This window comes from Sorex fumeus, unplaced genomic scaffold (genome assembly GCF_029834395.1).
Source record: "Sorex fumeus unplaced genomic scaffold, SorFum_2.1 ptg000003l, whole genome shotgun sequence".
Taxonomy (NCBI): Eukaryota; Metazoa; Chordata; class Mammalia; order Eulipotyphla; family Soricidae; genus Sorex; species Sorex fumeus.
The window spans coordinates 17,849,953-17,863,915 of NW_026606060.1; the positions used below are offsets into that span (position 1 = coordinate 17,849,953).

The 13,963-nt window shown below is 40.3% G+C and overlaps 1 protein-coding gene across 1 annotated transcript in view; it reads left to right on the plus strand.

Moving 5' to 3' along the window:
• The window catches only part of DNAH6 (dynein axonemal heavy chain 6), a 211,933-nt gene that overhangs the window by 177,157 nt on the left and 20,813 nt on the right, over positions 1-13,963 (plus strand). Inside the window, exon 65 of the mRNA XM_056115431.1 lies at positions 13,531-13,691. Coding sequence (XP_055971406.1) covers positions 13,531-13,691 — 161 coding nt within the window. The remainder of the gene's footprint in view (positions 1-13,530; positions 13,692-13,963) is intronic.

Consider the following 13,963-nt stretch of genomic DNA (forward strand, 5'->3'; position numbering starts at 1 on the left):
TCTATATCATGCTTAGGTAAGACAATAATTTGACAATACTAATTCTTCCTATCCACGAACATGGAATATTTTCCCACTTACTGGTAGAACTATTATCCTTGCTGTGTATAAACACTGAAGTTTCTATTTGGTTAGCTTCAGGGTCTACTAGTAATATAATGAGATTTCATTAATGAAAAAAATGCTTAATGATGGCTACTTAATACCTGCATTGCAAACCACAACACCCTAAAAGAGAAAGAGAATAAAAGGGAATGCACCTGCCACAGAGGTGGGGATGTGGGTGAGAGGGGATGGGGTAGGGGTGGTGGGAGGGATACTGGGAACATTGGTGGTGGAGAATGGGCACTGGTGGAGGGATAGGTACTCGATCATTGTATGACTGGAACATGAGCACGAAAGTTTCTAAGTTTGTAACTGTACCTCACAGTGATTCATTAAAAAAAATTTTAAATGCATAAGTCTTTAGATAAAGAGAGAGAGAGATAAAGGCCCTCCCGTTGATCGTCGATTTGCTCGAGCAGGCCCAGTAACGTCCCCATTGGAGACTTTGTTGTTACTGTGTTTGGCATATCGAATACTCTCGGTAGCTTGCCGGGCTCTCCGAGAGGGGCGGAGGAATCGAACTCGGGTCGGCCATGTTGGCCGCGTGTAAGGCGAACGCCCTACCCGCTGTGCTATCGCTCCAATAAGTCAAAATAAACAACCATGATTCTGCAAGAACAAAGTTTGTTCACATCCTCTGGCATCAGAAAACGGCACCAGAAATACAAGTCTACTCAAGCAAGTACCACATATGGTGTCCCAAGCACCACCAAGAGTGATCCATGAGCACAGAGTCAGGAATAAACCCTGAGGTGCACCAGGTGTGAACCTTGCCCCCCAAAAAAAATTTTAACAAAAAGTAAACTTTCCTATATACACAATTCTGTTTAATGCCGATTTAAGTGTCTCCTTCAGTTAGGTTGATTTGGATTCTTACTCATAAAAAAATCCATCTCCCTGACTCCCAGTTCTCTCCTTGCACCTGAAGGCTTGTGTCCTATCAGGACTGTCTGCTACTCTGGCAGACCCGGAGGTGCAGAGCCTCATCTGTACTGGTGTCCAGATTGGGGGTTATCAGGAGGAAAATGGAGCCCTGATGTTCAAGTGATTTTCTAGTGTTATATTAATCAGTCTCCTCCAAAGAAACAGAACTACTAGGAAATGATGGATGTGAGAGGGGTTATATAATATTCCAATCTATAATCATATTATAAGAGATTGCTTGCTTGGCTAAATGAGATGAGAAATTCCTGGATCTGAAAATCAGAGGAGTTGGTCTATAGTTCTAGCCTGAAAAAAAGTTCCAAGAGGAAAGCCCGGGGATTAAAGACAAGAGAAGAGCCAATGTTTCTGTTTCAAAGCAAAGATCAATAAAATATGTCCCAGTTCAAAGAGCAGGCCTGGGGCAGTCCCTCTCACTAAGCTTTTTTGTTCTATTCATCTCTTCAACTGATTAGATAGGGCCTACTCACTTTAGCAAGGACATTCTGCTTTACTGAGTCTACCAGTGAGTCAGATATTTTCTCATGCAGAAATGCCTTCACAGTCATGCCCTCAGTAATTTTTAGTCAGATATTTGGAGCATTGAGTGACACAGTCAAAATGACTCCAACATTAGGAGCACCAAGTGACCCAGTCAAAATGACTCCTTACATTGGCCATCAAATAGTCCTGGACATTTGCCTTAAATTCTGAAAGTCTGGAATTCAATTAGTGCACCAAACGGTTAAAGACCCTGATGGGACCAGGGATTAGGGCGCATGCTGCTCCTGCCCTGAGCTCAGCTCAATCTCCATCACAAAGTATCAGCCCTGGAGGGCCCCCAGCACTGCTGGCAGGGTTCAGGCAACCTAGCAGAGAGGGCCACATCCTCCACCCAGGGCGCTGACCTGCAGGTCCAACTGACTAGGAAATCACTGGGAATGGTCTACTACTCCCCATCCCCGGGCACCTTGTGGGAGCACCGCCCAAGAAAAGCTCTTATAAATCAATACAGAAACACTAATAATCCTACAGGAATAATAACAAAAAGATGTCAGGAAATTCTCAGAGAAGGAAAACTAGGTTCCTCATATGCATATGAGTAGTTACCCAGCCTCCTTAGTATTTAGGAAACAATGAGTTAAAACCATAAGGATGTACCGTTTCACATCCATCAAATTGGCAAAATGCTGTCAAAGATGTGAAACAACAAAAAATATTATTCGTATGTGGGAATGAAACGAGCTAAAAATCACTTTAAAAAGTAATAGACAATATAATCAATTTAGAGAGAGTATCTCTAATGCCCCAACTATGACTGAATTTTCACCCTAAAAATTATGTATCAGGCATATGTGTAAGGAGCCATGTTCAAGAAATTTTTTTTTTAAATACTGCTTATAATAACAAAGGGAACAGGAAACAGGAGTCCGGAAAATAATTCAAAGAGCTGGAGCACGTGCTGTGCATACGGGAGGCCAGGGTTCAATCCGTGTACCTCACAGCCCCCAGAACACTCCCTGAGTAGCCCCCAAACACTGATGGATGTGATCCAGAAATAAACAAACACCCAGAAATCTGGAAATATCTGAAATGCTCACCAAAAAAATGAAACTATATAAATTGTTATATTCAAAATTTAAAACCCTGTAGCCATGAAAACAAACTGAAATATGCATGTTGTTATGATGGTTCTATCCAAATTAATACTGAGCAAAAAGTATTAGACTACAAAAAATACTATCTTTAAAATTGTAAGCATAGGGGCTAGAGCAATAGCACAGCAGGTAGGGCATTTGCCTTGCACGCGGCCAATCCGGGTTCGATTCCCAGCATCCCATATGGTCTCCTGAGCACCGCCAGGGGTATTTCCTGAGTGCAGAACCAGGAGTAACCCCTGTGCATCACCAGTGTGACCCAAAAAGCCAAAAATAAATAAATAAATAAATAAATAAATAAATAAAATTATAAGCATATGCATTGTTAGAGAATGCATTATTTTGTCATAACGGTAGCACTGTAGCACTGTCCTCCCGTTGTTCATAGACTTGCTCAAGCGGGGCCCAGTAACGTCTCCATTGTGAAACTTGTTACTGTGTTTGGCATATCGAATACACTACGGGGAGCTTGCCAGAATTTGTTAGGCAGCGAGATACTCTCGGTAGCTTGCCAGGCTCTTGGAGAGGGGTGGAGGAATCAAACCCAGATCAGCCTGGACAGCAGCAGGTAAGGCAAACGTCCTACCCTCTGTGCTATTGCTCCTGCCCATCATAACAGTAAAGGTAGGGAATTATGTGCCAGGGCCTTTGGAGAGTCTGGAGAGTTTGGAGTGTCAAGGCCTAAAAGCAGAACCTGGTAATGAGAGAATAAGCAAGGAGGCCCTCACAGTCTCTGGTCCTGTTAATAATGTTTTAGTTCCTGGAACTGAAAGGATAGTATAGGGCTTAAGGCACTTTCCTTTCTCACAGCTGACCCCAGTATGGTCCTCAACATTACACATGGTCTTCCCACAAGCACTGCTATTAATCCACAAAGATTAATGAACAGGGATTGGAGCAGTGGGTAGGGCACTTGCTTTGCACAGCCAACCTGGATTCAATCCTCAGCATCCCATATGGTTCCCCCAAGTTTTCAAGGAGTAACCTCTGAGCACAGAGCCAGGAGTAAACCCTGATCAAGGCTGGATGTTGTCCAAAAAATAAAAATAAACAAATGCTTTTATTTCTTTTAAGATATTTTTTATTTTATTGAATCACAATGAGATAGAGCATTACAAAGCTATTCATGATTGGGTTTCAGTCATACAATGTTTCAACATGCATCCCTTCCCTCCACCAGTGTAATTTCCCAGCACCAATGTCCCCCCTTTTCCTTCCACCCCACCCAAACCACTCCTCTGCTTCTATGGCAGGCCCTTCACTTCTATTTCTTTCATTCTCTTTCTCTCATTTTGGGCATTATGGTTTAAGTGCTTTATTTTTTAATCAATGATTGAATAATCAGCGATACTCCGACATTAAAAAAAGAAATGCTTTATTTCTTAAGCTGGGTTGTGGATATTTAGATAGTCATATTAACTTCATTAACTTTTATATCTTCACTGTCATCCTGTTGTTCATCATTTGCCTTGAGCAGGCCCCAGTAACGTCTCCTTCGTCCTAGCCCTGATATTTTAAAAAGTGCCACATTCGAGACTCTTTCAGGGTCAGGAGAATGAGAGCCATCATTGTTACTGGCTTTTGGCATATTGAATACGCCACGGGGAGTTTTCCAGACTCTGTCGTGTGGGCAGGAAACTTTTGGAGCCTGCCAGGTTCTCCAGAATAAGAAGTAGATAATAAGATGTCATGCGGCCACGCTCTTCTGGGAGCAGGGTTTTATAGTCTCTGGGTCTTGGCCATTGATGGGATTACACGGCGCCAGGGGCAGTTGGTGGGTGTAATGTCTGCATACTGGAAGATGGGGGATCTGGGTGGAGGAGCCCCCAGTCCCAATCCGAGCAGGCTTGGAGATCTACACCCTGGGTCCCGCACACCTGGGTTCCTCTGCCGGTTCCTTCATGTGTGAGGCTCATCCAAACGTGTGGAGAGTGGTCCTAAGCATGGCTGTGGCTGGATCCGGAGGTCTTCAGCTGCCGGGGCTCTGCTCGAGGTGGGGTGGGAAACTCAACCCACGCTCCTCCAAGGGGCCCTGGTGAGGACAGCCAGGCGTGGAGGCAGGAGACAGCCATGCTTAAGACCACTCTCCACACATTCGGACAAGCCTCGCGCATGAAGGAACAGCTTAGACACAGAAACTATAAAACCCTGCTCCCTGAAGAAAACAGCACAGAGTCTCCTGCATCCGCGCCTGGCTGTCCTCACCAGGGCCCCTTGGAGGAGCGTGGGTTGAGTTTCCCTCCCCACCCCAAGCAGAGCTCCGGCAGCTGAAGACCTCTGGTTCCAGCCACAGCCATGCTTAAGACCATTCTCCACACATTCGGACGAGCCTCACACATAAAGAAACTGGCAGAGGAACCCAGGTGTGCAGGACCCGGGGTGTAGATCTCCAAGACTGCTCGGATTTGGACTGGGGCCTCCTCCACCCAGATCCCCCACCTTCCATTATGTAGGCGTTACACCCACCAACTGCCCCTGGTGTGGTGTAATCCCATCAATGGCCAAGACCCAGAGACTATAAAACTTTTATATCTTAAATATTTTATTTAAATTATCCAAATTTTACCATTTATTATTACTGAATAATTACTGTTATTTAAATTTTATTTAATAAAGTAAAAGAATTCAAAATAACAATCAGAAAATGGAGAGATGCTAATATGAAGTTAATGTGTGCTAAGCCTTTAGGGTATTCAGGAGGCTGGAAGTGCGGAGTAACTATATTCTCATAGGAAAATTGGTGGGTCAATATCTATGTTGAAAATTTAAGGAAAAACAAAAATAATATGTAATATATAACTTCCAAAGCAGCAGAGAACAAAATAATGTATAGTATAATATTCTAATCCAACATTAGGTAGGAAAGAAGAATATTAAATAACTACACTAAGGCAGAGTCAACCAGACATATTTTTAATATGTTTTAATTTTAAACTTGGGTTTTTAAAAATTTTATCTATTTGCCAATACATGTATAATATAAAAACCACATGAATGTAGAAAATAAAAAATGCAAAATCTATACTATGCAAATACTAACCAAAATATAGCATGCCACAAAATACAGTTTGAAGCAATCATTAAGAACAAATAAGGAAAACAAATATAGGACCACACCAACAAAGTGATCCCAACTGTGAATAGTACACACCAAAAATTGAAATATAAAAATGAAATGTGCAGAAATTGACCAAGGAGGAATTACTCAGTCAACATTAGTATGGAAAATTTTAACTATCTCTAGTCATAACTATTATGAAAAGTACTGAGTCATAGAATATTAAATATTTAGACAATAAAATACTGAGATTAAAACCTGTAACATTACACACACCAAACAAAAAAAAAATGCAAGATCTTTGAGTGTCATGGAACATGTACAAAAATTAACCATATAGCAGTACTCCTACATAAAAAAAAATAACTATATACTAAGAATAACACATATTTCCAAAGCGAATATATTCTCTGCCCACAATGAATCTTAGGAATCAATCCTGAAAATTAGTTTTTCTCTGGAAGAAACCTGAATGCCCAAGAACAGATGACTGGTTAAAGAAACTTTGGTACATCTACACAATGGAGTACTATGTAGCTCTTAGAAAAGATGAAGTCATGAAATTTACATACAAGTGGTACAATATGGAAAGTATCATGCTAAGCGAAATGAGTCAGAAAGAGAGGGATAGACATAGAAAGATTGCATTCATCTGGGGGATATAAAGTAACAAAGTATGAGATTAATACCCAAGAATAGCTGAGATCAGCACCAGGAGGATTACTCCATAACTTAGAGGCCAGCCGGGTATCCTAGAGGAAAGGGCTATTCAGATAGAGAAGGGAGCACCAAATAAAGGATGTTTGGAGGATCCTCCCAGGAGGGGAGATGCATGTCGAAAGTAGACTATGGACTGAACATGTTTGCCACTCAATGCCTCTTTTGCAGACCACAACACCCAAAAGGAGAGAGAGAACACAGGGGATTGCCCTGCCACAGAGACGGGGGGATGGGGGGATGGGGGTGGGAGGGATATTATCCATGGTGGTGGAAAATGGGCACTGGTGGAGGGATGGGTATCTGATCATTGTATAATTGAAACCAAAGCACAAAAAATTGTAAATCTACAACTTTAAAAAAAATAAAATAAAATAAAGGGGAAAAAAAAAAAATTAGTTTTTCTAATATTTGAAAAGCCACACAATTTTCTCTGAACAATTCACCTGTTAACAGAAAATTCTAGTAGAAATCCTATAATAAATGGAAGTGAAAGACTAAAACGGGCTGGAGCGATAACACAGCGGGTAAGGTGTTTGCCTTGCACGTGGCCGACCTGGGCTCAATTCCCAGCATCCCATATGGTCCCCTGAGCACCACCAGGGGTAATTCCTGAGTGCAGAGCCAGGAGCGACCCCTGTGCATTGTCGGGTGTGACCCAATAAGTAAAAAAAAATGAAAAAGATAAAAGACTGAAACAATAACATTTAAGAACAGTTTGGTGACAAGGCATAGAGGAGAAAGCCTCTATGTGCTTTCATGTGCTTTCACTGCTTTCAGGATGTTGTTGCAATATTGGGTGGGGGGGGGGCAGGATGGTTTACTTCAAATGCTTGTCCAAAATCACCATGTCACAGGAGGAGATATGTCACAGACAGGTAGACTACATGCCTGTGATGGAGGAGACCCTCAGTTTGGTCCCCAGCAGCATATGGCTCCTCTCCCCATCCCTTATACCACTAGGTACAGCTCTGGCGGCCCCAGTACCCATCTTTTCACCAGTGCCTATTCTCTACCACCAATGTTCCCAGTATCCTTCCCCCCCAACTCCCCTCCCCCGCCTCTGTGGCAGGCGCATTCCCTTTCTCTCTCTCTCTCCCCCCCCCCCCCTTTAGGGTGTCCTGGTTTGCAATGCAGGTATTTAGTGGCCATTTTTTTAATTAATGAAATCTCATTATATTATCAGAAACATTAGGGCCAGAAAAAAAAAGTGAAAGAAAAGTTAAAAAAAAAAATACCTTGAATAAGGAAAGCTTAGATAGCACATGCTTTTGTTGTGACCTGGTTCTCTGACACAGTCTCCAATGTATCTGTTGTGTAAATCTCAAGAAAGGTTTCTGACTAAGGAGACTGCCTACGTGCTGTCTTCCTTGTATAGGCTTTCAGAGGATAAGATAAGGAGCAACATAGCATTCTGTACATTCTCAACAGTCTGTGCCCAGAGAAGTTAGCCATTTTTCATCCTGAGTCTGACCCTTAACTCCGTCTATGCTGGTTTCACCCTGGTCCCAAGTTGGCAGAGGCCTTGCTTGAGCAGACTTGTATTTCTGGTGTGGTTTCCTGGTGCCAGAGAATATGAACAAACTTTGTTCTTGCAGAATTATGGTTGTTTATTTTGACCTATTATTATGCTTCCTAAGGACTTACGCTTTTTTTATTATTTTTTAATGAATCGCCATGAGGTGGGCTGGAGTGATAGCACAGCGGGTAAGGCGTTTGCCTTGCAAGCAGCCAACATGGCTGACCTGAGTTCGATTCCTCCGCCCCTCTCGGAGAGCCCGGCAAGCTACCGAGAGTATCTCGCCCGCACGGCAGAGCCTGGCAAGCTCCCCGTGACGTATTCGATATGCCAGACACAGTAACAACAAGTTTCACGATGGAGATGTTACTGGGCCCGCTAGAGCAAATCGATGACTAACGGGAGGACCGTGACCGTGACCGCTGTGAAGTACAGTTACAGACTTACAAATTTTCATGCTTTACGTTTCAGTTATACAATGTTTGAGTACCCATCCTTCCACCAGTGCCTATTCTCCACCACCAATGTTCCCAGTATCCCTCCCTCCCCAAACACACACACACACACACACACATACACACACACACACACACACACACACACACCACATCTATGGCAAGCGCATTCCCTTTCTCTCTCTCTCCTTTAGCTTTAGGGTGTCGTGGTTTGCAATGCAGGTATTAAGTGGCCATTTTTTTAATTAAAGAAATCTCATTATATTACTAGTAGACCCTGAAGCTAACCAAACAGAAACTTCAGTGGTTATACACAGCAAGGATAACAATTTTACCAGGAAATGGGAAAATATTCCATGTTCATGGTTTGGAAGAATTAGTATTGTCAATTTATTGTCTACCTAAAGCATGAGATAGATTCATTGCAATTCCTATCAAAATTCTGATAATATTCTTTAAGGACATAAAGCAAATACTACTCAAATTTATATGAAATTATAAAAACCTCTGAATGACCAGAGAAATTCAGAGAAAAAAAATGTAAGCAGTATTTAATGCCCCAACTTTGAATTATATTATAAAGCTATAGCAATCAAAACGATGTGGTACTAAAAATAAGGCATACTCTCAGACTAACAATATTGAATTGAGAGCCAAGATAAATCCTCAGATTTATGGACAGTTAACCTTTGACAAAATTTAAGTGAAAAGAATATCTTCTTTTTCCTATTTTTAAAATTTTATTGAATCACCGTGAGAGTTACAAGCTTTGGGTTACAATCACATAATGATCAAACACCCATTTCTCTACCAGTGCACATTCCCCACCACCAATCTTCCCAGTATACCCCTTTTTCCCACCACCCTCCTGCCTCCATCGCAGACAATATACCCCATACTCTCTCTCTCTCTCTGGATTGGAGCAATAGCACAGTGGGTAGGGTGTTTGCCTTGCACGTAGCCAACCTTGCTGACCCAGGTTCGATTTCTCCACCCTCTCAGCAAGAGAGAGCCCAGCAAGCTATTGAGAGTATCTTGCCCGCATAGCAAAGCCTGGCAAGCTCCCTGTGATGTATTCGATATGCCAAACACAGTAACAACAAGTCTCACAATGGTGACATTACTGGGCCCGCTCGAGCAAATCGATGAACAACGGGAGGACAGTACTACAGTGCTACTCTCTCTCTATTTTTGGGCATTATGGTTTGCAATACAGACACTGAGAGGTCAATATATTTGGCCCATTATCTACTTTTGGCACACATCTCCCATCCCTACTGATTCCTCCAGCCATCATTTTCTTAGTGATCCTTTCTCTATTCCAACTGCCTTCTCCCTTTCGCTCAGGAGGCAGGCTTCTAACTATGGGGCAATCCTCCTGGCCCTTGTATCTACATCCTTAGGTGTCAGACTCATGTTATGTTATTCTATACTCCACAAATGAATGCAGTCCTTCTATGTCTGTCCCTCTCTTTCTGACTCATTTCAGTCAACATGATACTCTCCATGTCTATCCACTTATATCTGAAGAGAATATCTTCAATGGTCAAAGTGAATATCCAGAAGCAGAAAGAAAGAACAAAGGAAAGAAAAAAGAGCCATACTCACACCGTACACAAAAGTTAAAATTCAAAGTATATTAAAGAGCTCAAGAGTATACAAGAAAGAAAGAAGAGCCATATCTCACACCATACACAAAAGTTAATTCAAAGTATATTAAAGAGCTCAAGAGTATACCAATCTCTATAAAATTCATTGAGAAAATAATAGGTAGATCTTTCCAGGATCTGAATTTTGGAGGTGACTTTAATGATTTAATTCCATTGACAATGATAACGAAGACAAAAAAAATAAGCAATTGGAACTACATCAAACTAAGAAAGCTGTTGCATGGCAAAACTTGTGCTAAAATAAAAAGCACCCTAGATAATGGGATAAAGTATTTGTACAGATACATCAGATAAAGGGCTTATCCAAGATATATAAAGCCCTCAAAAAGTTCAACAATGACAAAGCCAATAACTTCATTTAAAAAAAATGAGGAAAGGAAATGAACAGAAACATCCCCAAAGAAGACTTGTAGTCAATAGGTATATGAAAAGCATTCATTATCACTTATTATCAGGGAAATACAAGTTGTAACAACAATGAGACATCTATTTACACCAGTGAGAATGTCATTTATCAAAAAGATTACAAACAACCAAAGTTGTCAGAAATGTGGTGCAAAAAGAACCCTCTTTCACTGTTGATGGGCAGGTCTTCTAATTCAGCCTCTATGGAAAACAATGTGAACTTCTCAAAAAAGTAAGACTAGAACTTTCATGTGATCCAAAATTCCATTTCTTGGCATCGACCCCCAGTACACAAAACATTGATTTAAATATACATGTATGTGTATGTGTATGTACATACATTTAGGTACACATCTAAATCCATTGCAGTACAATAGCCAAATGTCCAAATACAGATGAAAGAATAAAGAAGTTATGAAATATATACATAATTGAATATATACGTACAGCCATAATAAAAGCTGAAACTATGCAGTTCAATGTGAATGAAACTTGAGGGCATCATGTTAAGCGAAATAAGTCAGAGGGAAAATAAATACTGGTTGATCTCACTCATCTGTGGTTTACAAAGGATAAAAACACAAAGGACTAGTCGGAATTAATAACAAAATCCTTTGGCCTTGCATTGAAAAACTAAGACTGTCATACAACAGGGGAAGGAAGTTGAAGCAGGGAGTGAAGATTGTACTAGAGTGACATAGGGATAGTGGTGAAGGATCATGGGGACTTTGGGGTAGGAAGGGTGCAGTAAATCTGCATATCAACATCATATATTTTCATACTATTATAACCATCTTACCTAAGCTATCGTTTTAAACAAAAAGAATAGTTCTTGCAAAATCAGTTCAAAAGAGTTATTTAAAAATTTTAATACCACAGAAAATAGCCTGGCAAGCTACCCATGATGTATTCAATATGCCAAGCACAATAACAACAAGTCTCACAATGGAGGTGTTACTGGGCCCGCTCGAGCTAATTGATGAACAATGGGAGGACAGTGCTACAGTGCTACAGTGCTACAGTGTGGGAAATCACAATGGCAAAGTTAAATCAACTCTTGTAAATACACTTAAAAAAGCTAAATGAAAACATGACAATAATGGCTCACCAAATAGAGAATAGCGATAGATGTGGATTTATGTAAAGAAAAACTTTTGGTGCTTAAACATACAGTAACTGAATAAAAATTTTATTTCAAGACTACAACAGATCAGAGAAGAATTATAAAAACAGTGAACTTGACAAATTATGGTACTTTAAAGCAATGGAATATTATTCAGTGCTAGAACGTAAATGGAATATTATTCAGTGCTAGAAAGCTCTCAAGCCATGGAAAACTATGGAGGAAACTTTCGTGCATATTACCAAGTGAAACAAACCAGACTATATTACATATTATGGGTCTAGCTATGTGACATTCTAGGTGGAAAAAAAAACTGTAATGACAGTATAATTTAACAGTATACAATAATGTGTATACATTATTGAGATCTCTTATAAATCAGTATAGAAAAACTGATGATCTTATTGTTTTATAAAAAAAATCCAGGGCGAGGGGGTTTGAGGAGGCGGGGGCGGGGGGCACCTGAATAACTTAGTGGCAAAGCACCTGCCTTGCAAACCTTAAGGCAGGTGAGTCTAAATTCAATCCTAGAACTGCCTCAGAGGTCTAATATGAGTCCTGTATTTTTTTTCAGTTTTTGATGTTGTTGAATCACAACATCAGTGCAATACACAGTTACAAAGCTGTTCATGATTGAGTTTCAGTCATACAATGTTCCAACATCCATCCCATCCCTTTACCAGTGTACATTTTCCACCATCAGTGTCCCCAGTTTCTCTCCCACCACCCACCATAGCAGACACATTTCACAAATTTCTTCTCTCTCTCTCTCTTTCTCTCTCTCTCTCTCTCTCTCTCTCTCTCTCTCTCTCTCTCTCTCTCCCTCCCCCCCCCTTTTAGGCACTGTGGTTTACAATACTACTACTAAAAGGGTATCATGCATATCACTTTATAACGACCTCCTTTCAGCATTCAGGTTTTTTTAATATATTTAATTTATTTTATATACAGCACACATCATGCATTTGCATACCATCCTTTTCAGAAGCCACTGACAATCTTAGTATCATGCTAATATTGCTACAGGTGCCACAAAACCAAGCTACCCTTTCTGACATTTGAGAATAGTTTATTGCTTGAGTCAGAACAAAAGCATAGTGGGTAGATCACTTGTCTTGCATGTGGCCACCCCGAGTTCTATCTCTGGCACCACACAGGATGCCCTGAACCCTATCAGGGTTGATCTCTGAGTACAGAAACAGGACTAAATTTTGATCAGTACTGGCAGGAATTTTGCTCCATGGCTTGGAGGCCAGCCACACATGCGAGGGGAAAAGGGAGCTCAGATAGAGCATTCAGTTTTTGTCCAGAGTAATCATTTCCAATTATTATTGTCATAATGGTCCCTTCTCTGTCCTAACTGCATTCCCCCTCCCCGTTTGTGACAAGCTTCCTACCATGGATCAGTTCTCCTGAACCTTGTTTCTATTGTCTTTTGAAATTATTCTCATACTATGTTGTTATTTTTATATCCCGCAAATGAGTACAATCATTCTACGTTTGTCCCTCTCCCTCTGACTAATTTCACTCATGTCCATCCATGTATAAGCAAATTTCATGACTTCATTTTCACTAACATCTGCATAGTATTCTGTAGTGTAGAAACCACAGTTTCTTTATCCACTCATCTATTCTTGGGAACCCTTGAGGGTGATGGAAAAGTTCACTTCTCAAATACATGTATTCATTTGTAATAATTCATAAATTATGTTTGTCTTTGTACTTTTCTGTATTTTTATAAAAATGCTTTCAAAAATAAAAAATATTTCAACTTTTCTCAGAATAAAGATGAGAAATATGTACCTATTTTAAGTTATTCTAGGCAAAAGTCTACTATATATTTCTTAATCTTTACATTGCTTAAAAAATAACATAAAATGTCGTTGTTGTTCAATTCAGGGTGCAGTCTATTTCACTGGGGCAAGGACAAGGGCCAATTGCTGAAAGAATGATCAAAGATGCAATGAAATTGGGAAATTGGGTATTTCTGCAAAACTGTCATCTTGCTGTTTCTTGGATGTTGGCAATGGAAGAACTGATTAAAACTTTCACGGATCCAAGTATGTTGAACATAGAGTATTTGCATAAAATGTCATTTTATGTTGCCTTTCTTGTTAAATCCAATCCTTATAAGTATTATAGGCATTTTGTTTCCCTGTGTTTAAGAGGAGATATTTAATTAACTTACACAGCCCAGATCCAAAGAAAGCTCCTCCTACTTGAAGTTGAGGGTTTAATTCACTGCATTGTAGCTATTTCTTAAAGTCTTCTGAGATAGATTCTTTGAATTTTAAATCTATCCCAAACAAGCATGATTTTAAAAATGGATTTA